Raw genomic sequence first — 27,398 nt, 5'->3', positions numbered from 1 at the left:
TTCCGGCCGCGAGCCTATAAAGAACGGGCGGCGCGGTGCGGCTGTCTTTTCAGTCGGGCGCGGAGCGGCTCTTCGGATCATGTCTGGTGGTTCTGCGGACTATAACAGGTATGGCGCCCTTTCGGCGGGCGGTGCTGAGGAGGGGAGGTCGCGGGGCGCTTGGCGGTAAGGAGCTCCAGCTACGTGGGCGTCTCCGTGGAGCACAGGACTCCTGTGTTCTTCCGAGAAGCTTCCACGGTGGGCAGGGCCCCGGGGACACAGGTCGGGGGACGGGAGCGCCGTGGGGAAAGGGCGTTCCCCGAAGACGCTGGGAGCCCTGGCGCCCTTGGCCCTCTGAGGGGCACGGCGCTTCGTAAAGAGCCGTGGCGCAGCCCGCGTCAGGCGCGGGGTGACCGGGCGCCGCGACATGGTTTCCAGTCGACGGCGCGGGTTGGGGCCCTGCGCCTCGGCCGAGGGGGTCGCGGGTCGTTGGGGCGCCGGAGGGCGGTTGGAGCCTCGCCGGCTGCCTCGCCCGCGTCAATCACCAGGCTTGCGCAGAGTTGGGGGCGGAGCTCGGCGCGGGAACTCTCGCGAGACGCTCGGCCGCCGAGACGGGAGCGGCCCTGCTCGGGCCTGCGGGGAAGAGGCTGCTGGGTGGTGGGGCCCCGGGGAGGCGCGCGGTGTCTCAGGCCCGGCCGCGCCGGCTTCGTTAGCTGTCGGAGGAAGAGGAGGCTGGGGGGGGGCGGTGATATGACAGTGCGGGTCACAAAAGGCAGGCGCTTTGTGGGCGAGAGTCGGATGGCTCGGGGAAGGGATGTTGCCTAACTGCGGTGTTCTTGTCGGCAGAGAACATGGAGGCCCAGAGGGAATGGACCCTGATGGTGTCATCGAGGTAAGAAAACGGGGGTGGATTTGGAGCTCGGAAAAGGTGGGTGCTGGCATCCGTGTTGATTTTATTATTTTTCGACTTACAGAGCAACTGGAATGAGATTGTTGATAACTTTGATGATATGAATTTAAAGGAGTCTCTTCTTCGGGGCATCTATGCTTACGGTTTTGAGAAGCCTTCTGCTATTCAGCAAAGAGCTATTATTCCTTGTATTAAAGGTAAAAAACACTCAATGGCTTTTTTTTTTTTTTTTTCCTTTGGTACCGGGGATCGAACTCGGGTCCTTGCGCTTGCGCAGCAGGCGGCGATCATTGCCTTTTTAAAAAAGTAAATTCACTGTTCTACCTAGACTTGGAGCATAAAAGGGAAATTAACCTCAGGGGGTCTACTAGCACCTCTTTGTATTCCTTAAAGTGAAATGATGGCAAATCATCTTTCGGGACTGACCTGAAATGAAGAGAATACTCTGGCTGATCACTTAAATATTTGGGCATAATTCATGTTCCAACTGGAATACGTGGTGTGAAGTAGAAGTGACAATTTGATGTGGGATCGGTAAATATGTATCCTACTTTTTTTAGGATATGATGTGATTGCTCAAGCTCAGTCAGGTACTGGCAAGACAGCCACATTTGCTATTTCCATCCTGCAACAGTTGGAGATTGAGTTCAAGGAGACCCAAGCACTAGTATTGGCCCCCACCAGAGAACTGGCTCAACAGGTATTGATAGTGTAGTTCAAAAAACTGCTTGCGTGTTGCATAGGTTTCAGGTTTCACAACTGTGAAGAATTTAAAGCTCAGCGTAACTTGGTCCTATCAGAGCCCCCTCTAATTGTGCATGCAGGGAGTATTTGTTCTAAGATGAGCAGGAACTGGGTGTGTAGGTATGTTTTGTAGGTTTGTGTGCTGACATTTGAGAATCCAAAGTTCTCTACAGGGTAGACTAGGTCTTTACCCAAATTTTAAGTTTGAATGCAGTTGTGCAACATGAAAACTGCAGTGACATGTTACCATTTGACTGTCTCAGTAGTTTGTGATGCATCTGTTGCATGCTATGTTTTCAAAGCTCAGTGCTGTATTGGCTTTGAAGTAAACTAATAAAGCAGTAGGCTTTATTAAGGTCAGGATTGGAAAAAGACAGTACCTTATGGAAGAGAAAAATAATTTGCCCTATTGTATTTATAGAACTTGTGTTTATTGAAACATTTCTTAAACGGTGAAGAGAGTGATGTAGGAAAAGGTACTAGTTATGGGCAGTAGGATCCCAAATATATTGCACAAAAGAACTTATTACGAGAATTTTGGAATTCTCTTGAAACACTTAGGTCAGTCTAAGCTTGGAAGTAGTATTGTGCTCTGCATGTTTAGAAGCTATTGGCAGACCAGCTATTTTACCATCGTACTTGAGGATTTAGTCAGTTTATTTTATAAGGTAATAATTGAGGTTTTTGGCTTTTAGATCCAAAAGGTAATTCTGGCACTTGGAGACTATATGGGAGCAACTTGTCATGCCTGCATTGGTGGAACAAATGTTCGAAATGAAATGCAAAAACTGCAGGCTGAAGCACCACATATTGTTGTTGGTACACCAGGGAGAGTGTTTGATATGTTAAACAGAAGATACCTTTGTAAGTGTTTGAAGAGTCTCGATTTACTGTTACTGCCGCATCTTGGAGAATCTGGAGATGACACAGTATAACTTTGTTATTAACAGCTCCAAAATGGATCAAAATGTTTGTTTTGGATGAAGCAGATGAAATGTTGAGTCGAGGGTTTAAGGATCAAATCTATGAGATTTTCCAAAAACTAAATACAAGTATTCAGGTAAGTTTTATTTCATCCCTTCTCATAGTTAAGGGGTTTTTGGTTTTAATGCAGGTAAAGTTACAATATAACTGAAGTGTTTTATTGTCGTTCCCCCTGCTTAAAGTATTTGATGCATTACTATCTCTGTCTAGCTCTATTCTGTGGTAAGACAGAGACGCTTGGTCTCAAACATTTTTTCTTGATTATTACTGAAAGTTGCACTATGTACTTGTGTGACAACATAATCATTGTCTTTAGGTTGTGTTGCTTTCTGCCACAATGCCAACTGATGTGTTGGAAGTGACCAAAAAATTCATGAGAGATCCAATTCGAATTTTGGTGAAGAAAGAAGAATTGACCCTTGAAGGAATCAAACAGTTTTACATTAATGTTGAAAGAGAGGTAATTTGTCAGTTGTTACACAGAAATGTGGCTAGATTTTACCTTCTTGTATAAGCACTGTGCTAAAATTGCAGAAATTAGGATCATATCTTGGTTTCTGTAATAATGCCAGCAGAGTACACACAAGAAGAAAAGTAACTGCACTACATCCTAAAGACTGGGGTGGACCTCTTTTTTAATGTCCAGTGTCCTTTGTCTTAGGGTTTGGTGCAATATGTCTTTAAACAGACTTTTAACAGTGATTTTCTAAATGAAAAGTTGAACCGTATTTGACTGTTAACTTTTCTTTGAAAATACCTAGGAATGGAAGTTGGATACACTTTGTGATTTGTATGAGACTCTCACCATTACACAGGCTGTTATTTTTCTCAATACAAGGCGCAAGGTGGACTGGCTCACTGAGAAAATGCATGCCAGGGACTTCACAGTTTCTGCTCTGGTAAGAGGTGTTACTAGTACTGCTCATGAAAGCGTGTGCTTATTAAAGCAGGATTAAGACTACAACATAGCTGTTGAGTGCTGTGCTGTCGTTCCCCCTGCTCAAAATAAAGTTGTTTCTTAACTATACCTGTCTGCTATGTCTACGTAGCAGCCAGGGACGCTTGGTCTCATACATGTTAAAACTAAATGTTGACCTGACAGGTGATTCTTGAATTGAGGCTTGTTTGTTTACATACAGCATGGTGACATGGATCAGAAGGAGAGAGATGTTATCATGAGGGAATTCCGATCAGGGTCAAGCCGAGTTCTGATCACTACTGACTTGTTGGTAAGTTTCTTAATTGTTTCTGTATAATCTACCAAAAGTTCATTTTGAGGGTAAGGTTTTTAATAACCTTTACCAACCAGGGCTCTTTGGGAGACTAAAAGACCACACTCCACAGTGAACTATACCACTAAGTATAGTTCATTACTACTTTGTGGTTACATCACAGAAGTGTCTAGTTTTTTAATCAGAAATTTGAAGATACACCTTTGTATTTTTCAGGCTCGTGGGATTGATGTGCAACAAGTGTCTTTGGTTATAAACTATGATCTACCTACCAATCGTGAAAACTATATTCACAGGTGAGAAGAGAGCATCTTGACCAGTTTGTGTAACTGGTGAAATTCATGTATTCTCCTACAATGATTTGTAGGAAAGGTAATGTCAAATCAGGGTGTAGATTTGTTTTGGTGAAAAGACATAGTTTAGTATGATGTAATTAAAATTATACTTGGGAAGGCTGGCCAGAACCAAGTGGGAAAACTTGTAAATATGCCTAGGTTGTGTACATACATACAGATCAGGTTGCTTTAGGTCTTAGCTTGTTTTTAGCTTTATTTTTAGTGATGCTTTCGTGCCTTACGTGTTTTTCTTGGTGATTCTTCTATAGTTGGGATTTTTCTTGGTGTTGACTGGTAGCATTTTGAGTCAATAGTGAGTCGTAGTGGCTTTATCCCTAAATAAATTGGAATTGTACTTTGTTATATGATGTAAAAAAAGACTTTTTAAAAAATACAGGAGTCGATAGCAGCAGTTGGTGACGAGATGGTGCTCAGAAGCGGCGTTGACGTAATTTAGGACGTGGAGTCATAAGCGAAAAACAGCACACTGTTTGAATAAAGAGCGAGTCGGTATTTATAATTTGTTTTTCTTTTGTCATGATTATTTGATTTTTAAGTTGTTCCAGCCCAGGCATTTTTATGTTAGTATTTCTATTAGGGAGCATTAGGTGGTTTGTGTTGTCTGGTTTGTGTAGGAAGGTAGAGCTCTTTTGGAGGTAAACACGTTTGAGTAATTGAGTACAACGTGTGATACTGAGCAAAAAAAAAAAAGCAGTGATAAGTTTGGGTTACCATACCAAATTTGTTTTCCCACTGGAAGATATTTTAAGTTTTAGAAAGTAGTTAACCTTGCAGCATTTGTATTTACAGTTTACAGTTCCAGAAGTGCGACGAAGTGGATTACATAACTGCTCTTTTGTTTTATCCCTGGTGTTTACATCTGTCCCAGGCTGACAACTGCTCTTGGCTGGCCCACTTTGGTATGGGCTTTAATTTCACTACCCCAAACACAGTACTGTCATCTGCTTTATAGTAATGCTCAAGACACCTGATAAATCTCATTTTGCAGCCAGACAAGCCTTGAATCCTTTTGGCACTAACTGCAAAGGAATATTTTTTCCCTCTACATACTGATTTAGCCGCTAGTGCTCCAATTAGAAGCACGAACTATAACCTTTTAAGTAAACTGCAGCTGATGGTTAACAAGTGGATCCTCATGTTCAGTAGTTCATAAAAAGTATTTGAGAAGTAACATTGTTGTTTCCTTTCTCTTACACAGAATTGGCAGAGGGGGTCGCTTTGGGAGGAAAGGTGTGGCTATAAACTTTGTTACTGAAGAAGACAAGAGGATTCTTCGTGACATTGAGACTTTCTACAATACTACAGTGGAGGAAATGCCCATGAATGTGGCTGACCTTATTTAATTCCTGGGATGAGATAGTTTTGAATGCAGTGCTCGCTGTTGCTGAATAGGCGATCACAACGTGCATTGTGCTTCTTTGGGAATTTTTGAATCTTGTCTCAATGCTCATAACGGATCAGAAATACAGATTTTGATAGCAAAGCGACATTAGTCGTGAGCTCTTGTGAGGAAAAGTCATTGGCTTTATCCTCTTTAGAGTTAGACTGTTGGGGTGGGTATAAAAGATGGGGTCTGTAAAATCTTTCTTTCTTAGAAATTTATTTCCTAGTTCTGTAGAAATGGTTGTATTAGATGTTCTCTATCATTTAATAATATACTTATGGACTAAAAGATATAAGTGCTGTATAAAGTCAGCCAATTATGTTAAACTAGCATATCTGCCTTTATTGTGTTTGTCTTTAGCCTGACTAGAAAGGCCTTTAAAAATTGATTTTTTTAAGCATTTGAATGCATTTTGTTTGGTATTGTATTTATTCAATAAAGTATTTAATTAGTGCTAAGTGTGAACTGGACCCTGTTGCTAAACCCCAGCAAGCAATCATATCCTAGGTCGGGTTAAATCCCCAGTAAAATTGCCATATTGCACATGTCTTAATGAAGTTTGAATGTTAAATAAATGTATATTCACTTTAAAGGTAGTTTGGTCATTTTTATTTTCACAACCTGTATTTTACAAAGCATTTCTTGTGAGCTTTTGGTCAGTTTTCAGACTTAACAATTCTGAGTTAGTTGCTGCATCACAATTGCACAAAGGCTTATCAATTGCAGGTGTTCATCAGCACCATCTGCTAAGCATTTATCAGCTTCCTAGAAGAAAATGCACATTAAGGTTAGTAAATTTCAGGCACAGCTAAATACTATAGTGACAACTGCCCAGTCTACTTACAGCAAGTTTCTCTGTCATAATAGATTTCTGTTTATCGGAAAGGTTATCATTCTCTACAATTGCATCATGAACTTGATTTATAAGCTGAGTTGCTGCATGACCTTCATTTATTAAGTTCTGTAATGGAAAAAAATGGTGTGATCACCAAATCACTGCCCCCCCCCCCCCGGGTCCAATTTACTTTTAAGCTATGACTTCAGTACCTTCACAACAGCTTCCAGTTTGTCAAAAGAGCCACTCTGACATGCAGCAAATACTCCATCAATTGTCTCAGCTGGTATTACCTGAAAGGGAATGTGGAGGTAATTTGGCTGTACTGTACTTCCACCAAGAAATGTAACAAATTGGGGCCTATGATGGGACTGCTTGTCCTAGTCAGTGAAGTCTACATAACCCTCTCTTCTGGCCCTTAATGTAACTTTTATCAGCCAAAAGGGAAAAGTCTCAGTCTTCAAGTAGCTGCTTTAATGAGATTGGTTTGAAAAGTACCCAGAGAACTTAAAGAGAATGCTATTCATCTTGTTCTGTATGAAATGTCTTCAACGGTTACATTCTGAATGTAATGCTAGTGGAGTTTTGATGGAGTGTACAAAAGGTACACTCTTCCTAACTACACGTCATTACACAGCTCTAAACATGGCTTCATCCTGAACCAAAAGCATTTGAAAAGTGATCTGTAGTAAATGTGTACAGATTTGTCACTTTCTGAACAATGCAGTAATATATATATATAGGAATAACCTACACATGATTTAAAGTATACAGCAAGCCAGGTATAGCATATGCCTATAATGATCCCAGCACTCCGGAAGGCTAAAGTAGAAGTGCCCAGGTGTGGAGAGTTTAGTGTGGGTCCATCTCAAAAGTGGGCTGTGAATAAGCTGTGTAAAGTCCCTGGATTCAGTCTTTCCAGATACTACATCGTTTTACATAAGGAGTTTCAGTGCCCTGTGGATACCAAGGAATGACTATATCCTTTTGGCAAAAAAGTTTCACATAGATGAACAGTATGACTGCTGAAAATTAACTATGTGCCACAATTGTGCTACAGTGGACCCTCAAGTTTTGACCAGCTTGATGTATGAACAACTTGGGTTACAACTGGAATTTCAGTTTAACCTTACAACCAAAGTTTTTGAGTTACGACCTGAATGCGGCTTGTGCCTCCGAATGGTCTCAGATACAGATTTAACCCTTAAAGAGTTCTGGGAGGAACATTACACAGTATCTTTTCCTGTGTGGGGTTGAGAAATCCTGGGCCAATGTCTAAGGACACTGATTTCTGCCATAATACAGGAGGGAGACTTTAAAGGTTGGGTAAAGGAGTCTGAGCTTTCAGCTTGAGTTACAACCAGCCCGCACGAATGAACTGAGTTCATAAGTCAAGGGTCCACTTTCTTAGAAATCTCTCTTAGAAATGTAAGATTTATTACACACCTGACATACTGAAAGCCAGTGTTAACCTCTTTGCTGAAGCATTGATAACTCTGGTTATTTACTATTTTCTTGTGCAGTCTTCTGCACATAATTTTCGAAAAGCCACAAAAATGTCAGCTAGAATTTCAAAATATCTAGTGTTCTTACCCCAGCAATGTCTGTGATCACTTTTTCCATGACTTCCTTTCCACCTGTTAATCGAGTAGCACTCTGAAGAAATGTAATGGCTTTCCTTAAGTCTCCTTCTGACACTTTAACAAGATAAGCTATTCCCTGAAGAGAAAAGAATTGCTTTAAAGCTGTGATCACCAGTTGAAGTCTTCTGACTTTATTTTTATTTTTTAAATCAATTTTATTTATTTTTAATCTGTGTGAATCTTAGCTAGGGAGTGTCTGTGAACCTCAGTTTTCTCATCTGTAAAGTAGGAATAATTGCCTCACAGGGTTGTTATGGGAAGACATGGTGCCAATTTATGAAAAAATTGACAAGCACAGAACTTAGTTCTCAATAGCTCCTTACCATTTTGCAGGTATACTGATACATAACTGGATTCAAAGACAATAAACTGCTGTTAATAACTTTTGGTGCATTTCCTTCCAGGCTAATTTTTTAAAATCTGTATTTTCTCCACATAGCTTGTGATTCAACTCAATACACAATTTTATAGCTTGCCTTTTTTTACTTAAAATTGTAAGAATTTCCTCACGTTATTAGAAAAGGTCTTTGTAAACATAATTTCAGTGGGCATTGTGTAGATTCCTGTAGCTTTTTAAAAGCTTCCAGGCTCGCACTCTCCTTTGCCCTACCTTTTTCTCATCTCCCACATGTAGATACAATTATTTATCAAGACACTGAGATCCGCACGTTCACGTAGGCATTTTCATGATTGTCCATTCTTACACTTGGAGGCAGCTACGGCAGTCTGAGACCTTGTGGTAATGTTGTAACTTAACTCAACCTTGGCCCCAGAGAACCCTCTCCTTCCCTTCAGCACCTTGCTTCTTCCAGATCCTAGCCTCTGACCCTGGGCTGGGGGCTTCCTGAAGGAGTCCTTGATTAGGGCATAGATGCACATGCCTGTAAAAATCCTGATTTTAAAGAAAAGTAAAAATATACTATGCTTTAGCCTAGAATTAGTGGGGAAAAATTTTTTTGTTTCTGAGGGAATATCAGTTATATGGTGGCAGAATTGATCGAGACAGCATCTGTCCAATGGAAGAATAGAGATGTTTTGCTTCTAAAAGAAACTGGCAAGGATGAAAAGATCTTTCATATTTGTACTATTTTCTGGATCACATCAAGCAAAGAAAATGCAAATTGTGGTTAAATTTTATGAGTACGGGCCATATATTTTCTAGCACTGGGACTACTAATTATGAGACTAAAAACTCGTCATTATGCAGAGATTTACCACAGAATTAACACTGTATGTATGAAATCTACCAGTCTGGGGTCTCTAAAATACCAGATAAACTAGCTTAAATATCTCCAAAAGTGACAGAATAGCTCAACCTTGTAATTCCTACACATTTCAACTTTTGTCATTCACCTTAGCTGGTCCATATGGATTCATCAGAGGAACTCATAATTACCTCATTGCTAATTTTGACATTTTCCTTCTCAGCAATGTCTAATAACCGTTGCTGTTGAATTTTATCTGAGAGAGGCTTGAAGCGGAACTTTGAACATCTAGAGGTCAATGGTTCAATTATTCTGTAAAAGATTGGAAAAAAATATGTTGGTGTTTAAGAATTTTCCAGACTTATTTTCAAGAAGAACAAATCAGATTTGAAGGAGATATTAATGCAATCTTGAAAATTTAAATTTTTCTCCCTCTATGGGGTTTAGCAAAATAGGCTGCCTGATAACAAATATTCAAAACAGGAAAGACCACTTGGAATGTTCTTAACGCACATGATGTTTCTGAGGGGAAAGATGCTAACTGATCTAATCATTATACACTGTATACTGTGTAGAAACATCACATGGTACCCCATAAATAGGTACTATGTGTCGATAACAACAGCTGCCCAGTCTCTACCTTCAGGGCAATATACCCACCGAGTGACATAGTTACAGATGAGGCAGAATCGTGTGGTTTTCGACTCCTTCTCCATGGTGCGTCTTAGAGCTGCCTGAGCAGCCGAGGTCATAGAGTCTGCTTCATCCAAAATCACAATCTTAAAAGGAGGACATGGCTTCCCACTAATTCAGAGAAACACATAAGAGTTGAGCACTAATATATTCTGTTTTTCATGGCTATGGTGAGAGGTAATACTCCACAATTTACCACTTAGAGTGTATACAGTTCAATAATCTTCAGTACATGGTAATCTCCCATTATTTATAGGGTTTTTGTTTCAAGAATCCCAATGGATACCTGAAACCAGACAGTATCAAACCTTACTACTGTTTTTTTTTTTTTGGTACCGGAGATCGAACTCGAGACCTTGCGCTTACGAGGCAGGCGCCAGAACCACTGAGCTAAATCCCCGGCCGTACTACTGGTTTTTTTTTTCCCTACACATATATACCCATTACCCCTCCTCTTCCCCCCACTTTTTTTGCAGTTCTGGGGACTGAACCCAGGGCCTTCCCATTGAGTTACATCCCCAGCTCTTTTTTATTTTTGAGACAAGGTCTTGCTAAGTTGCACCTGGGCTTGAACTTGTGACCCTCCTGCCTCAGCCTCCCAGAGTGCTGGGACTGCAGGCGGGTGCCACCATGCCCAGCACCCAGGACAGTTAAATTTATAAATTAGACATTGTAATAGATTAGCAAGTACTTAAAATCAAACCACTGAAACAATGCACTGATAAAATTGACAATATTACTACTCTGGTGTTTTGCAGCTATTATTAAGTAAAACAAGGGTTACTGAAACAGGAGCTCTGTGGTACACTTTGATCTGAGAACCGAGACATGGCTAGGAAGAGACTAGTAAGGACAGTGCATGCACAGCATGGACGCACTAGACACGTTCCTATCCCAGGCAGGGTAAAATGAGATTTCATCACACCACTACTCACAATGGCATGCAATTTAAAATGAAGGAACTGTTAATTCCTGGCATTTTCCATTTAATATTTTTAGACCATAGTTGACCACGGGTAACTGAAACCACAGCAGGTGAAACTTATTCAAGAATCATGTAGCTATCACCACAGCCCAATTTTAGAACATTTTCATCACTCCAGAAAGAAACTTCCTGCCTATTAGGAGTCACTTCTCCCCCTAATTCTCCCAGCTCTCGGCAATCAGTAGTCTACTTTCCTATCTCTAGGTTTCTCTATCCTGAATATTTCATATACGTGGAATTTATAACACATGGGCCTTCTGTGGCTGCTTTCTTTTTTGTTTTTGTTTGTTTTTTTTTTGGTATCAGGGAATGAACTCGGGTCCTTAGCTTGCGAGGCAGGCGGTGGAACCACTGAGCTAAATCCCTGGCCCTGCTTTCTTTTACTTAGCACATTTTCTATTTTTTTTTGGTTTTTTGAGTCGGGGTCTCACCATGTGGTCCGGGCTGGCCTTGAACTTATTTTTTTTTTTGGTTCCGGGGATCGAACTCGGGTCCTTGTGCTTGCGTAGGAGGCGGTAAAACCACTGAGCTAAATCCCCCACCCCAAACCATCAAATTTAATTAATACATATTCCTTAGACAAAATACCAATAATACCAAATACCCTGACAATATACCACTTGTTATTATAAAGGTCATTTCTGGGCTTAAATAATTTAGAAACAATACGATCTAATAAGAAGAAAATTTGGCAGAAGTATATACTTAGTCCATTTTGTGTTGCTGCAACAGAATACCCAAGGACTGGGTAAATGATAAAGAAGACTTTACTTCTCACAGTTCTGAAGGCTAAGAAGGCTGTAAATCATGAAGGCCTTCTAGAACATGACAGGAAGTATCACATGGCAAGATGGGGCCTCTCTTGCTCTTATAACGCCACTAAGACCATCGTGGAGGACATATTCTCATGACCTCTTCTAGTCCTAATTATCTCCCAAAGGCCCCGCCTCCAAATTCTACTAGCACATGAATCTAGCGATTGTTTCCAACACACGAACTTTTGGGGGACACGTTCAACCCACAACCTATGCTTAAAACAAATATAATGACATGCTATAGAGAAGGGAAGGCAAGTTTACTTACTTGTTTTGTTTTGCTTTTTTGAAACAGGGTCTCACCATGTAGTTCATGCTGGCTTGAGCTCACTATGTAGCCCAAGCTGGCCTCGAACGCATGGCAATTCTCCTGCTCAGCCTCACAAGTGCTGGGATTACAGGCGTGCACCATTACACCTGGTGGCAAGTTTACTTACTCTGAACGACTTCCTGATACAGCTAACTGAGCAAAATTTTTCACTTTCTCTCGAACTACTTGTATTCCACGTTCATCAGATGCATTTAACTCAAGAACTCTTGATCGAAACAGTTCAGGCCTATTTAAAATTGAAACAAATATGAAACATAAAGCATACAAATAACCCAGGCCTAACTCACATTTTAAGATTTGTACACTTTGCAGAGGTTTAAAATTCACCTAGCAAACACAGATAGAAGGCATACAATAATTTCTGTATTTTTTTTTTTGCAAAGCCATGCAATTAACATTTTGGTTCTTTCCCATCCATTAAGAAAAGTAGATTATTATATAGCATGTAAAATTTTAAATTTACCATTAGTTTGTATAATAAACATCTTGCAATGGCCAATGTAAATGCCATTTTAATGGTTTTATATATACACACACACACACACACACACACACACTTTTTTTTTTTGGTACTAGAGATCAAACTCGGACCCTTGCGCTTGCAAGACAGGCAGCATAACCACTGCGCTAAATCCCTGGCCTTGGTCATATCCTTTTTAATTTAACATTGTTCAAATGTTAGACATCTAGTTTTAAATACTTTACAGTTTAGTGCATTTTGAACTATTTCCATAGAGTTGACTGCTCTAGGGGAAATTATTGGATTAAACAGTTTTTTTTCTTTTTTGCAGTGCGAAGGATCAAACTAAGGGCTTTGCTCATGGCAGACAAGTGCTGTAGCACTAAGCCAACCGCCCCCAACTTGAACAGTTTTTAAAGTGAGTTTTTCTTTTAAAGTTAAATTACCAAAAGTAGCATATCCTCACTGTAGACAAATCTGAGAAATCGAAAAAAAAAAAATTTCCCAGCATGCCCTGTCAAACTGGCTTTGAAACTTTCCTTTAGTCTATACACACACACACATACACACACGCATTTAAAAGATGAAAGATGGGCTAGGGGTCTAGCTCAATGCTACGGTGTATGTTTAGCCTTGGGTTCAATGTATAGCACCAAAAAGAAAAGCCCCCTAAAACCCATGAGAGCAATGATTCAATGATTTAGTCGTACACTTATTTTTCCTAATTAGTATCATATCTTAAACATTCTTCCATAGGTGTAGACTGGAAGCTTGGTATAAATACGTTCTATTTGATTTTGGGGTTTTTTTTTTGGTACCGGGGATCAAACTCAGGACCTTGCGCTTGCGAGGCAGGCACCAGAACCACTGAGCTAAATCCCCGGCCCCATATGTTCTTTATGAAACCACAGTTACAACAAAAGTAAGTTTTTCCTGCTTTCCAATAACCTCAGAAAATGACAATAAGAGATTTTTTTTTTTTTTTTTTTTGTACCAGGGATCGAACTTGGGTCCTTGCGCTTGCGCAGCAGGCAGTGAAACCACTAAGCTAAATCCCCAGCCCCAAAAGTAAGTTTTTAAATTAAGGACAAACATTATTTTATAAGGGATATATGAAAAGTTATATAATCTAAACTGACTTACTCCAAATACATATGACAATGATAATGAAGGTTTGAACAGTTCCATTCATTATTACATTGCTAAGTTGGTTCGGCTCAAATGTTAGTTGTGCAATAATCAAAAAAGCTTTGAGGAAAAAGGCTGCTGTCTGATGAGGCTCACAGCAGCTTCTCCTGTCTTCCGTCACAATACAACATGGCTGACTCTCGTTTCACGTTTGGTGGTCTTACAGGCATCTAACGGTTTTCATAGTTAGGCTTTCAGACGTACCCTTTGGCTGAATGTCTTTTTTTTTTTTTTTTTTAATGTCTGATAAAAAAAATTCTGGGTGAATTCAAGCGAGCCTTTGCTATGCTGGTGCATGTTACATTCTATCAGACCCAGGCCACTGTACAGCTGACCCTAGAACAGTACAGGGTTAAGGGAGTGAGCAGATGCCCCTTACAGCCGAAAATCCAAGAGTTAACTTTTGCCTTCCCCCAAACTTAAATGTCTGTGGTTGACGTAAAGTCTTAACTGATAACATGGTCAATTAACATACACTTTGTATTTTATAAGTACTATATATAGCAAAAAATAGGTGAGAACTTTTGAGATTTTGTTTTAAAGAGATACATACTTTACTGGAAAGACAAACTTTTCAGAATTGATCACAAAGAGATGATCAGCGTCAAAAAAAAGTGGTACTGGGGATCTGCAGGGACTCTGCATTAAACCATATTCCCAGCCCTTTTAAAAAATTTTTGTGAGGTAGGGTTTCACTAAACTGATGAGGCTGAGTTTGAACTTGTGATCCTCCTGCTTCATCCTCCCAGACTTCTGGGATTATAGGCATGGGCCACCACACTTGGCTTACAAAGTATTTTAAGCATACCTATAACATCTGAGCTCAGTTCAACAGCAACAGGAGCTGGCTATGAAATTATTATAGTCATATGGCGTATACTACAGTTCATTTAATGTAGTCATGATTAAATATGGCATCTCTACATGTTTGCATTTCTCTCAACTGGATGGCATCATGTATGGTTTGTGATTTTTTAAAAAAATTTGGACTTGTTTGAATATAAGTGGACCCTCGAGTTATGACTGGCCTGACATACAAACAACTTGGGTTATGACCAGAATTTTACTTTTAACTTACAAAGTCTTGAGTTATGTATGACCTGAACGCCAGTCGCTTATACTTCCAGATGGTCTCAGATACAGATTTAACCCTTAAAGAGTCCTGGAAGGAACATCACAGCATCCTTTCCTGTGTGGGGCTGAGAAATCCTGGGCCAGTGTCTCTAAGGACACTGAGATCTGCCTGTATACAGGAGAGACTTTGAAGGCTGTGTAGAGGAGCCCGGGCTTTCCACTGACCAACCTGAGTTACAACCAGCCCTCGCAAACTGAGTTCAAAGTCAAGGGTCCCCTGTATCTTCTTTCTTTTCATTCCTCTTCCCCTCCCTACCACTTCCTTTCATCTCTGCATCCCCTTTCCCTATTTTCATTATCATTAATTGTTTTAGCTCATGTTTACGACACAAATTGTATTGACTGAGGGTAGCTGGGACATGTACATGACACATCTTAAGCCTTTTTATATCTGCTTTTCTTCCCCTCTACCCCTACCCTCAGACTCCTGGCCTCTTCCCATTTCCAAAAGATCTCCATTTCCTTTTATCTGTCTTCTATTTTGCTCATTATTTGTACTTTAGATTACTCAAAGGAGAGAAACTATCTGGTATTTAAGTTTATGTGTCTGATTTATTTCACTTAACATTGTTTTCAAGGGGTATCCCTTTTCCTATAAATGTCCCAAATTTAGCCTTCACTATACCTGAGAAGTATTCCATTAAGTATAGATATTACATTTTCTTTATCCCTGCATTTATTGACATATAAGCATCTTCTTAGATTTAACTTTTACGAATTGTCATGCTATAAACATTGGTATGTGCATATTTCTGTAACATCATGTCTTTAGCTCTTTTAGGAAGATATCTAGAAGGGGAATAGCTAGGTCAAACAGAATTTCTATTTTTAATTTTTTTAGAAGTCTTTACACTGATTTCCATAATGGCTGTACAGTTTATATTCCAACAATTTAGAAGGGTTCCCTTTTCACTGTAGCTATGCCAGCATTTGTTATTCTTTGATTTTTTTAATGACTGCCACTCTTTCTGTCTGAAGGCTGAAATCTTATGTGTTAATTTGCATTTCTTTAATGGCCAGAGATGTTGAACATTTTTTCATGTTTACTGGCCATTTCTTTTTTTTTTGGTACCGGGGATCGAACTCAGGACCTTGTGCTTGCGAGGTAGGCGGTGGCACCACTGAGCTAAATCCCCGGCCTGTACTGACCATTTCTGAGAAGTGTCATTCATTTCATTTTTTGATTGGGGGGGGTCCTAACTTTTTTTTTTTTATATATACAAGGATCGAACTCAGGACCTTGCGCTTGTGAGGCAGGCGGCAGCACCACTGAGCTAAATCCCGGCCTAACTTTTTTTTGAGACAGGGTCTTGCTGAGTAGTTCGGGCTGGGCTTAAACTCATTATGTAGCCCAGGTTGCCCTTGAACATGCAGCAATCCTACCCCAGCCATCTGAGTGCTGGGATTACAGGTGATCAACACCATGCCCAGTTTTTTTTTTGGGGGGGGGGTCTACTTTTTTTGAGCTCTTTACATATTTTAGATATTAGTGTGTTTTTTTTTAAGGTAATACTGTTTTGTAACTTTGAAAATATTTCAGGATTCTAAACATACCAAAAAATAACAGAGCACTGCAAACTGTTTAAGTATAGAAGATTCTTGAACTTTCATTGATGCTGTGGCTGAGTTTGTGTATGTATGCTTATGTTTCGATAAAGCTTTAATCTTTTTTAAGCTTTAATTTTAATAGACATGTATATTTTGTAGTAAATGATAAAACCGACTTTTATCTACCTATATTTTATGTATTTATGACATACCTCACTTTTTCTTAAAAGTTGTGATGGTTCTTTTGTGAGTTTTAAACTGTTGCAAATCTCGAAAACAAAAAGTAGACCCGCAGAACTGGAAACCCATTCAAGGGTCAGCTACACAGCTTTTAATTCTAGGGCTTCTTCAGAATAGCTGGTTAAGCCAAGACAGTTGGTCTAGGAAGAGGAATCTTGAGGACTGTCATGGGGAGATTTTTCTGGTGTACTTGGAATCATACTCACCAACCAACTACCAGCCCCCTGCTTATACTCAGGAGAGCTGAGGGCAGGGAACTGGCTTAATCATCCCAGGGAGGGCCTAAGAGTCCAGACCAGAAGGAACACCAGACAGGACGGTAGCACTAGACACAGCAGATGCTACCAGAGAGGCACAGATGGGAATCGTGAAGAGGGTGACAATACTACAGCGTGGCTGCTGACAGGACAGATCCTCTGGCTCCAAAATCTTCAGGAAAAAGTTAAAGAAAGTGATGCAGGACGGAAAAGAAATCGAAAGCTCCCTGACCTGTAGTACTTTCAAACGTTTGAGCAAGGTCCAGAATGAAGGGTACAAAAGATATAGGAAGCTAATTTCTTTGGGAGAAAGTGATAAAACGGGTCCATGAAATAATCTTAAAAAAAATCATATAAAAATAAATCTAATAACCCCACAGAGAAAATAGATGGACTTGTTTTGTTTAGCTTTTGGGGCTGGGGAGCCAAACCCAGGGTCTGCACCAGACCAGGCAAGCACTCTAACACTGAGCTATATCCCTAGTTGCAAATGCAGATTCCTATAGGAAAACAGTAGTGCTACAGAGGTTTGGTGTTAAATCTTAAGAAAGTGAGACTGACGGAAAGAACTCAACTTACCCAAAGAGTTCTCGAGCTGCTGCCAAAATAGTAGATGTCTTTCCAGTTCCAGGTGGCCCATAAAACAAGAGATTAGGAAGCTGTAGAAATTTAATTTTAAGTTTTATAAATCGTATTCTGACACTAAGCGGTGAAAGTAATGACTGCAAATGCCTGTGCAGCAGTGTAATTACTTCCCCAGTAGAGAGGTATACGTGTCTAACTAGACAGATAGTGTAGTACTGATACTACTACAGTATACCGATAGTTCCAAATGCTGCCTTTTCACATTTTTATTGTTTCCTAATGTATCTTTCTAATCTCTTAAATGGAATTAATATTTATGCTTGCTCCATAGCTAATGTACTGATTTCAAAGCAGGAATTAGAAATGTTTTGTTTGTTTATTTATTCATTTAGTTTTTGGTAGCGGGGATTGAACTCAGGACCTTGTGCTTGCGAGGCAGGTGGTGGAATCACTGAGCTACATCCCCAGCCCAGAAATGTTTTATTTTTTGAAAGGAATCTCAAGCTTCTGATACTTTTGGTCAAATTGGGTAAGATTTTATATTATGTAACGATGTCAAGAGTTTCAAAGGGAAAACAGACCAAAAGAGTATGCGATTTGGTCAATTCTGAAGAAAAAAGACAAGAGCTTTGAATGAACTAAAGTTCTGAGAACAGAAATATATATATATATAAAACTCAGAAAAAACAAAACCTGAACATTTATTAAGTTTCAGGCACTATTCAACATCTAACTCAGAAAAATGAAGGACAAGATTAAATAACTAGCTATCATCTTTTACACCCAGCTAGCTAGCTTGGATCTTAGCAAGCAGACAAGTGATCTGCACTGAAGATTAATAAATATACTGCAATTCTAATGAGCTCTTTTATGAAACTGTATGATCTTTAGTAGTACATCTTTTTAGGCGGGGGAATTGCTATATACAGGAAACTAGGTCACAGCGTTTATTTGCTTTCATTCTCGCCTCACCTCCCCTTTCTTGTTCATTCATTCTCTACCCATATTGGTTACTTAAAACTAATCACTGGGCTCCCATTCCACTTAGAAAAACAAAAGCAAATAAACCAAACACAAGCTGCTCCCATGACCTGCAAGGATGTCCACGACCTATCCATCCTCCATTACCTTCCTGGCTCAGCTTAAAGTGGCCTCCAAGAGAGAAGCATGATTGGCCCACACATATGTTGTTCCTATGATCTAGAATCTGACCTCAATTTTTCTGCCTGGCCAACTCACAGTGTATTGCAAGCTGGAAGCCTCCCTGACCATCCAATCTAAAGTTAGTGATCCTTCTGCCTCAGCCCCCTGAGTGCTGGGATTACAGGCATGCGCCACCACACCTGGCTCAATTTGCATTTATTTTATTTATTGTCATTTATTTAACTGTTGGGTTTAGTAGTATCTGCCTACCTCACTAGATGGTTCACTTTTATAGGCCAAGAACCTTATCTGTTCCATTCACATTTGTATCTCAGCCTTTACTGTAGTACTCAGGATTTGCTAAATTAATGAATCAATCAGCATACAGACAAATACATGGATTAGAAGACAGCTAACTGTTAACACTGGGAACACAGAGCCTAAGAGATAAACTCAGGCTATACAAAGCAAACAAACGCCTCTTAGGCATTGTATGAAGGTTATAATTATTATTCTGAAGTGTGCATACCCCAACATTTATAATGATTCATCCAGGTAACGACAACATACCACAATTTAAATTCTTTTTTTTTTTTTTTGGTACCGAGGATGGAACTCAGGTCCTTGTGCTTTCGAGGCAGGTGACAGAACCACTGAGCTAAATCCCCGGCCCTACAATTTAAATTCTTTAGAATAAAGCTGGCTGTTGTGGCACATACCTGTGATCTCAGTGCTCTGGGATGTTGGGGCCCCAGCAATGGAAAAACAAAACAAACAAAAAAGTGGATCATAACCCCACTATATTTGCCTAAAGAGCTGAAAATACTAGTAATGAAATTGAATCTTGTCTTGTAATGTTCAAATATTACTGTGCAACTAAAATAGGGTACTTTTATAAAACTAAAAAGTAAAAGGGCATTTGAATCAGAAGAAACACAAAGATTTTAAAGTTTTGTAACTACAGCTTCTCTCAAAATGTTTACTGTAGGTTGGGGATTTAGCTCAGTGGCACCTTGCCTGCCTTGTAAGTGCAAGGTTGTGAGTTCGATTCCCAGTACCAAAAAAAAAAGATGTTTACTATATAGTACACGTTAAACATTCCTAATCTGAAATCCTAGAATCTGAAATGCTCCAAAATCCAAAATTCTTTGAGGGCCAACATGATGCCACAAGTGTTTAATAACCCTGAATCCATTATTTTTTCATCATATTAATGCCATATTTTTACTGTTAGTACTAATGTGTAAATAAATACAAAAAATGATTGCTAATTGGTAGTGTCTAAATTCAGAGTCAGGAATGATGGATGCCAAACAACCAGGAATAGGTGAGATAGTGATGGCTTTGCTTCCTGATGGTTCAATGTACAGAGACTTTGTTTCATATACCAAATTATTAAGAGCATTATATAAAATTACTTTCAGGGTATGGGTATAAGGCTATCTGAACGTATCATGGTGAGGAATGATCTTAAATGTCTTACCAAGGTCTACATGTCCCCATGCTGGCCTGTGGCCCCACAGGGAAGCGGTGGACCGCTAGGAGGCGGGGCCTCATGGGAGAGGTCAGGTTGTCAGGGGTATGTCCTGGAAGGGGACCCTGGGACTCCAGCCACTTCCTGTCTAACCACAGGCCTAAAAGCAATGGAGCCAAGCAACCATGTACTGAAACCATGAGCCAAAATAAGTCTTTTCTTTTTAAAATTTGTTTGTCAGATATTTTAACATAATACAGTAGCTAATACAGCAGAAAAAAAATCCTAAATCCAAAACACTTCTGGAGCCTTTTGGATAAGGGATGCTTAACCTGTACTATAACAGCAGCAAAAACCTAAAGCACTTCTAATTAAAATCAGCCAGGTTGGGCCGGGTGTGGAGGCACATCCCTGTAATCCTAACACTTGGGAGGCTGAGACAGGAGGATCTCCATGAGTTCAAGGCCAGCCTGAGTTACACAGTGAGTTCGAGGCCAGCCTGAATTACACAGTGAGACCCTGTGTCAAAAAACCAAAACCAAAAAAAAAAAAAAAGCACCCATTTTTTTTGGTACCGGGGATCGAACTCAGGACCTTGCATTTGCGAGGCAGGCCGTGGAACCACTGAGCTAGATCCCCAGACCCATCCATGTTTAAGAAAGCAAATCTTAACCATAAAGCAAAAATCACATTCTACTTCTTAAAAAACTTTTAATTTTTATTAGTAAGTGTTGGCAGTACATAATAATTACATTCATTGTGGGGAACTGGTACATGTGTATAACACATCCTGGCTCTTTTAAAAGCCTGTTTTCCTGGGACGTTCTCTCTCCCTTTATTGAGTTCTTTTTTCTGATGGTGCTAAGGGTTGAACTTAGGATCTTCACACTGAGCTACATCCCCAGTCCTTTTTTAAATTTTGAGACAGTCTCACTAAGCTGTCTAGGCTGCGCTTGATCCTCCTGCCTCAGCTTCCAAGAGTGCTGAGATCACAGGTGCGCATCACCACATCCAGATCTTTGCCGAGTTCTTAATGTACCTGGACATTTCATCATATGCAATTTAAAATTGCTAATTCTTTGTATGAGTTTATTTCATCTCCGAATAATCTAAAACATGAATTACTCCATATTTTACCCTATACAGCATAGCACAATGCTATAAGAAAAATTTAATGCTCAATGCTTTTTAAAAAATATTCTAATTCAAACCAAATCCTGGTTAGGTGAGCAAAACTTTCAAAAAATCTCTGGCTCTTCTTTACAACACATATCATTGTCTATAATTACCTTCTTTATTTGGTTTGTCTTTCTGTACCAAACAAAAGCTCATGAAAAAAAGGTCCTAATCTGTCTTGTCCATTGGTCTTTACACTTGAGTGCTACAGAACAATGTCACACAGGAGTGAAGAGAAGCTGTTATGGTTTCAGTCTTAAATGTCCCCCAAAGGTTATCCGTGTTAAAAGGCTTGGCTGGCAGCCTGTGGCATGCTGGGAGGAGATGGAACCTTCAGGAAGTGGGGCCTAGTGGACCATGTGTTTCTACCACAATGTACTGCGCCATCACAGGTCCAAGCAACCACAGATCGAAACCATGCGCCAAACAAACCTTTCCTCCTTTCAGTTGTTTATCTTAGTCACTGCAGCAGAAAGCTGCCTAACACAGATTCTTGCTAAGCTGAACTAATAACACTGTGCAAATAGTTATCAAGGACTTACTATGTATTCGGAGTGGTATTTAATGAGGGTGAAAGGTTATGAACAAAGGAAAAGGGTGAATAAATCAGGTCTTAAATCTTCCATTGACATTAAAAACCAGCTGCTACTTACGTCAGCTCCTTCTAAAGATTTTTTCAGCACTGCAACTACTTCTTCTTGGAAAGCAACTTCATCCACACATTTTGGGCGGCTGCGGGGTTGGAGTGGAAGAGAGGATAGTGAGTATATTAGGGTAACCACAGAAAAGTTCCAAGTGTTCCTTCTGCTAAAAAACCATCAATTCTCATATACTGGTGATGAAATGGGAAACAACTGCAAGTACATGGAAACCTCGTTATTTACCTTAAGCAAATACATATTGAAAGAGTAAAATATTTACCTAAATCTGCATTGCTCATATTAAAAATTAAACAAAAGGATTTTATTTATTTATTTTCGGTACTGGGGATTGAACTCAGAACCCTGGTTGTGAGGCAAGTGGACCGCCACTGAGCTAAATCCCCGGCCCCTTATTTTTGTTGAGACAGGATCTCACTATGTAGTTCAGGCTAGTCTTGAACTCACTATGTAGTCTAGGCTGGCCTCAAACTCTCGGGGATCCTCCTGCTTCAGCCTCCCAAGTGCTGATAGTACTGGTGTGTGTCGCCATGCCTGGCAGATTTTATTTTATATACCACAAATGCCAAATGGCTAAAAATTAAAGTGAACACTTGTCAAGAAGGTAATGTTATATACAAGATAAGGTCATGAGAAAAGAGAATTACTTAATAACTTAAGGAGAAGTAACTATTGTATTTAATATATATGTATATTTAATGTTAATTGGTTAATATCCATTTTTTCTATCACCTAACTACATTAAAAAAAGGAGACCTATTTATTAAGGCTAATAAAAAACAAGTGAAACCAATATGAAGTAGAATAATATATAATTTTTGCTTTTTTTTTTTTGAGAGAGGGTCTTGCTATGTAGCCCAGGCTGGCCTCAAACTCATGGTGATCCTCCTGCCTCTGCCTCCCAAGTACTGGGATTACAGGTGTGCACCACCATGCCTGGCAATAATTTTTCATCTTAAATCATTTATTAGTGATTTTAAGTGCAGCTAGAAAAGTTAAATTCCCAACCCTAATTAATCCAGTCCTTTGACCCTTCCCTCCCTTTCTCTTTCCTTCCCCCTTTCTTTACTCATTTATTTTTAAAATTTTCCCCTTTGTTTCTTTTTGTAGCACTGAGGACTGACCCCAGGGATACTTTTACCGCTGAGCTTCAACCATAACCTTTATTATTATTTTTTTAGATTTTGAGACAGGGTCTCCTTAAGTTGCCCTAGCAGTACTCAAACTTGCCTCAGGCTCTTTCAGTGCTAAGGATTACAGGCAGGTATCACCATGCCTGGCTCGATTTATACTTTTCTAATTACTTAGGTTAGTGCCAGGCAAGGATTACGGATTACGTCAGTGTATATCATTAATTGGGTTCTCACATTCAAATACTGTAAAGATTAGGCAGATAACAAACATGAAGGGAGACAGAAGGCAAGAGAGGATGGCAGAGACTAGAGCAAACTGAGGGATACCCAACCTTCCCAAAATGAGAAGCAGTGTTCAAGTCCATCCCAAGTGTTGTCTGTGAGAACCTGCACCCAGCTGATCTGATAGGATAAAAATCTAGATTCTTGTGGTCAAATAGTGACTTATTATTTCACTTAGTTGATGATGATTTAAGTGTCACTTCTTTCTTTCCTTCCTTCCTGCCTGCAGTGCTGGGGATCAACCCCAGGGCCTCACACAAGCTAGGCAAATGGTCTACCACTGAGCTATACACACCCACCCCTCAAGTACTGTTTATGCAAAAAATTTATAAACAAGTGAAACTCAACAATTTCTATTTACTTTATTAGTAATAAAAAGGGGGACAGATTTAGATTCAAGTAGAATTCTTGACCAAGTGTTTACAGAAACTTTGTTTTCTTTACTTTTATACCAGCTCCTCCAACTACAGACTTCAATTATCAGGATCTTAGTTCACCTATTAAAAAGGGAATTAAATGATATTACTGTAAAGTCATCTTTCAGTTCCAAGGTTCTATGACTTAATTAAAGGAGTTATTTTCAAGGATAGTATCTTAACAAAGCAAGTAATTCCCCTCACATAAAAAAGTGATTAGAACTGGAGGTAATTTATTAGTTATTTTAACAAAAACAAATGTTCTTACTATTTTTCCACCCATGGAACAGGTTTGACTTTCTTGTTCTCTCCACTGCTTCCTGCAGTGGCAGTGATTCCTTGATCCTTGGTTGACAGTGGTTTTGTACTGATCGATGTTCCTTTTAGAAATGCCTGCATGATTACTTCACCCTGACCAAGCACAAGGCAAAAAAGGAAAATGTTTTTTGAAATCATTGTGAGGAAGTTCAGCCTGAAGGCACAAGTCATTCTGGGCAGAGACATCTGTAATTACTCAATAAAAGACACGACTCCATGACCTAGGATGCTCTGAATGCACTGTGCTGAGGGCTGAAGGTCATAAAAGAAACTAAAGTCCTTAAGGAACTTAGAATCTATAGTAAGGGAGACACAGAACAAAAATGAATCACATTAGAAAAAAGTATTAAAGAATTTCAAATGTATTGACAAAGTGTCATCAATGGCCAAATGGCAAAGCCCAACCGACCTCCAAGGCTGCTTGACAAAGTTCCAGCTTGGGGAAAAGAAGGGTGGAACACATCGTACCCTCATGTTTTATTTTTTTTATGCCATAATGTTTAAAATTGTTACTCTGGTCACAGGAGTCATTGTGTTTGTGACTAACAACAAACTCTCCATAAGGCAAATTGGTAATGATGTATTGAAATCTGATCTGGCTCAAAAGTCCCAAAGTCCTGTTTCTCTTAGTTCTATTGCCACACACAGCTCTAAAGAAACCTCTCCTAAAACTCCCTCTGTTTTCCCACTACTATAACTCCTTTCTTCTATTGATGACTTTCTTTTACTAAAGGGGTCTTATAAAGAGACTGAAGGGACAGATTTTAGATGTAAGAAACAGTGGAAAATGGGAAACAGAAAGAAAGTTAAGACAGATAAATACACTAAGGAGGCAAGTTACTCAGTTTTTCTCAAAGTACTGTAAACATCTCCTGCTCATGGACCATGAACCCAAATAACACTTAGGCAAGATGAATAGAGGTATAGAAAAATAGAGAGCTAATAGCAAACTATATTAACCATTGTGCAGTTTCTCAAGGGCCAGATGATGACCACAAATTTGACATTTAATTGATTAAATCTTGCTTGTACCCCCACTGATATAGAGATTTTGATTAAGTTACCTTCTGTTCTGCTTAGGTGTGGGTAAATAAGGGGACAATTGTAATTTTTAAAATGTATTCATGATGTTCAATGAAATGAATCAGCTTAGGAAAAATATACTCTGTTTAGCAAAAAATAACCTTTACTTCAATAGAAATTGCTAAGGCAACCTAAAATGTAAACATGTTCCGCCCAATGCCTCCAAGCTATTGCTTAAAGATATAAAAATAAATCAGACCCTGAGACTTCTCAGAGGGAACCTGCACATTGCTTGCGAAGGTTCTTTTCTCACTCGCCGGCCCGAGACCTCTCCCCTTCCTACCCTGCATCGACTGCAGCTGGTCTGCGGCAGCCAAACTGTACATGGGCCTGCTTCCACTTTGGTCATGGGCCTCACTCTAGCTCACACCTTGAAATGGATCCAGTAATTAGGAGTGATGGGACACAAATGAGAGCCTTCCTTTCTGTTTTTGGGCTTAGAGATCTGCTCAAGGTCCTGTTCTGCTGGCAAACCAATGTCCACCTTTGGGGATTTTTTCTTTTGGAAGCAGAAGGGAGGATGGAGAGGACTCCATTATTAAAAATGGAACGTGGTAACATGTTCAACTGAACTCAAAATAATACAGAAAATTTTAAAATTCATACAAAATTCCACAAAGAAGATAGTTACTACTAACTCTAACATTCTTTTTTTTTTTTTGGTACCGGGGATTGAACTTGTGCTTTCTTTCGAGGCAGATAGCTGCACCACTGAGCTAAATCCCCAGCCCAACACTAACATTCTTGGAGGTTGTCTTCAGGTTTTTTGTTTTGAAGAAAGAAAGCATCATTCGCTTGCCTAAATATCCCTCACATTAGTGGCAACTTTTTTGTTATTTGATTTTTGAGCCTGCATCTCGCTATGTAGTTCAGGCTGGCCTCAAACTCACTGCATACCCCAGGCTGGCCTCGAACTCGTGGCTATCCTCCTGCCTCGGCCTCCCAAGTGCCGGGATTACAGGCATGCACCACCATGCCCGTCCTTAGTGGCAATTCTATTTTTTCCCCCATTGCTATATGCCCAGTGCCTGGAACAGTGTCTGACATGTGCTAGATACTCCATGACATCTGGCGAATGACTTATCACCCGAGATTCTGCAAAAGGTGCTAACGCCTATTCTATAAGGCAACTGAGTTAAACAAAGGACTGCCAACGTGTAGTTCTGCGCTTGGCACTTGGGTATATACCAATAAAATAAAATGCGTACATTGTTAATATCTGTAACCAGCCGGGCTTTAAAAGCTATTGGATTACCCCGTCCTAGCCACGGCTGCTAAACGTTAATATGTCCCGAAGCAGGGCTCAGCGATGCTGTACCGAGGCACCATTTCACCCGGGGGTGCCGGGGTGGGTATGACAGGGTTGTCAGCAGGAGACAAAGTGGAGGTGGAAGACCTCACAGGAGCACTAAGGGAAGGCGAAGGCAAGCTCTGAATTTTTGCAGCCCATCACCTGCCTGCAAACCGGCTTCCCGCGCGGGACCCGCACAACTTGGGCCTTTCAGCTGCTCGTCGGCGTGGCGAACGCGTCGCCGCCTCGTTTCCGGAGATTCGGGATGGGGAAACGACGAGGTGATCGCGAAGTCTCAGTTCCGTCGCCCAGCGCGGGAATTACAGGCCAGGAGACTCACAGACACAGCCGAGACCCGACCGCCCGCATTTCCCGCCAGCCAAAGCCAGCGCAGGGCAGGGCGGGAACTCATACGTCGTGCGTCACTTCCGGCGCGCGGCGCGCTGGACAGCAGTGCGTCCGAGCGCTGTGTCGTGTAAACCCGAGCTGACACAAATGCCGGATACCTAGACTGGAGCTGGGTAACCAAGGAGGTGCAAATAAAGTTTCACCCTAACCCCATACTCTGCTGTGTCACTCCAGACGGCAGGGCACGGACCCTCAAGCTCGACGTCCCCACAGGAGCGGGGCGGGCGGGCCTCGGGACCCCACGGTCCGCGCAGGGGCTCACTCTGTTCAGGCACCGGTCTGCACGGTGAATATACAGACACGGGCAGCCTGTGGACGTAAATGCGGCAACACAATCCCGGTTCACCCCTAAGGACGGGAGTTAGGGAGAGTGGATTCGATCTTTGGCCAGAAGAAGGCTTCGTGCGGATCGCTCTCCTCCGATCTTCCTCGATGGTGGAGCAAACCGTCTTAAGGGTAGAGACAGCTGAAGATGGCTTTCCTTACCCTCCTGAGAGCACGTGCCAT

General features: G+C 40.5%; 2 protein-coding genes and 5 non-coding genes across 12 annotated transcripts; 6 read left to right on the top strand and 1 right to left on the bottom strand.

Moving 5' to 3' along the window:
• The first annotated feature begins 45 nt into the window (after window positions 1-45).
• On the top strand, window positions 46-6,181 carry Eif4a2 (eukaryotic translation initiation factor 4A2). 4 transcript variants are annotated; one of them, XR_204736.4, is made up of 12 exons: window positions 46-108; window positions 826-871; window positions 954-1,086; window positions 1,450-1,589; window positions 2,329-2,497; window positions 2,584-2,693; window positions 2,934-3,077; window positions 3,379-3,516; window positions 3,757-3,846; window positions 4,066-4,145; window positions 4,582-4,694; window positions 5,404-6,181. XR_204736.4 is itself a non-coding variant. In XM_004834818.4 (11 exons), the coding sequence occupies exons 1-11, from the start codon at window positions 80-82 to the stop codon at window positions 5,546-5,548; spliced, it is 1,224 nt and encodes a 407-aa protein (XP_004834875.1). In that variant the 5' UTR covers window positions 46-79; the 3' UTR covers window positions 5,549-6,181. The 4 variants fall into 4 exon arrangements, 2 of the variants coding, with proteins under 2 accessions (XP_004834875.1, XP_021111545.1); XR_002393847.2 differs by having other exon boundaries at window positions 4,582-4,690; window positions 5,404-5,502; XM_004834818.4 differs by lacking the exon at window positions 4,582-4,694.
• LOC147825412 (small nucleolar RNA SNORD2) lies at window positions 1,280-1,348 on the top strand. Its single transcript, XR_015441195.1, has one exon. It is a non-coding gene; the product is annotated as a small nucleolar RNA SNORD2 (small nucleolar RNA).
• On the top strand, window positions 2,742-2,868 carry LOC147825411 (small nucleolar RNA SNORA63). Its single transcript, XR_015441179.1, has one exon. It is a non-coding gene; the product is annotated as a small nucleolar RNA SNORA63 (small nucleolar RNA).
• On the top strand, window positions 3,118-3,295 carry LOC147825410 (small nucleolar RNA SNORA81). The gene has a single exon (XR_015441182.1). It is a non-coding gene; the product is annotated as a small nucleolar RNA SNORA81 (small nucleolar RNA).
• Window positions 3,562-3,693, top strand: LOC147825409 (small nucleolar RNA SNORA63). The gene has a single exon (XR_015441178.1). It is a non-coding gene; the product is annotated as a small nucleolar RNA SNORA63 (small nucleolar RNA).
• Window positions 3,875-4,008, top strand: LOC147825408 (small nucleolar RNA SNORA4). The gene has a single exon (XR_015441189.1). It is a non-coding gene; the product is annotated as a small nucleolar RNA SNORA4 (small nucleolar RNA).
• Window positions 6,176-26,880, bottom strand: Rfc4 (replication factor C subunit 4). Of its 3 annotated transcripts, none has more exons than XM_004834814.3 (11): window positions 26,650-26,880; window positions 24,060-24,202; window positions 21,955-22,033; window positions 17,503-17,582; window positions 12,203-12,322; window positions 9,933-10,076; window positions 9,464-9,584; window positions 8,018-8,143; window positions 6,637-6,717; window positions 6,434-6,550; window positions 6,176-6,354 (listed from the first exon to the last, which is right to left on the bottom strand). In XM_004834814.3, the coding sequence occupies exons 2-11, from the start codon at window positions 24,188-24,190 to the stop codon at window positions 6,259-6,261; spliced, it is 1,095 nt and encodes a 364-aa protein (XP_004834871.1). In that variant the 5' UTR covers window positions 24,191-24,202; window positions 26,650-26,880; the 3' UTR covers window positions 6,176-6,258. The 3 variants fall into 3 exon arrangements, with proteins under 3 accessions (XP_004834871.1, XP_004834872.1, XP_004834873.1); XM_004834815.3 differs by having other exon boundaries at window positions 26,646-26,803; XM_004834816.3 differs by lacking the exon at window positions 8,018-8,143.
• Between the last annotated feature and the right edge of the window lie 518 nt (window positions 26,881-27,398).

This window comes from Heterocephalus glaber, unplaced genomic scaffold (assembly GCF_053883595.1).
Source record: "Heterocephalus glaber isolate CG9 unplaced genomic scaffold, H.glaber_assembly_v1.0 deba00001504, whole genome shotgun sequence".
Lineage (NCBI taxonomy): Eukaryota > Metazoa > Chordata > Mammalia > Rodentia > Bathyergidae > Heterocephalus > Heterocephalus glaber.
Note: the sequence above shows the minus strand (reverse complement) of the source record. Positions and strands in the feature narration are given on the sequence as shown.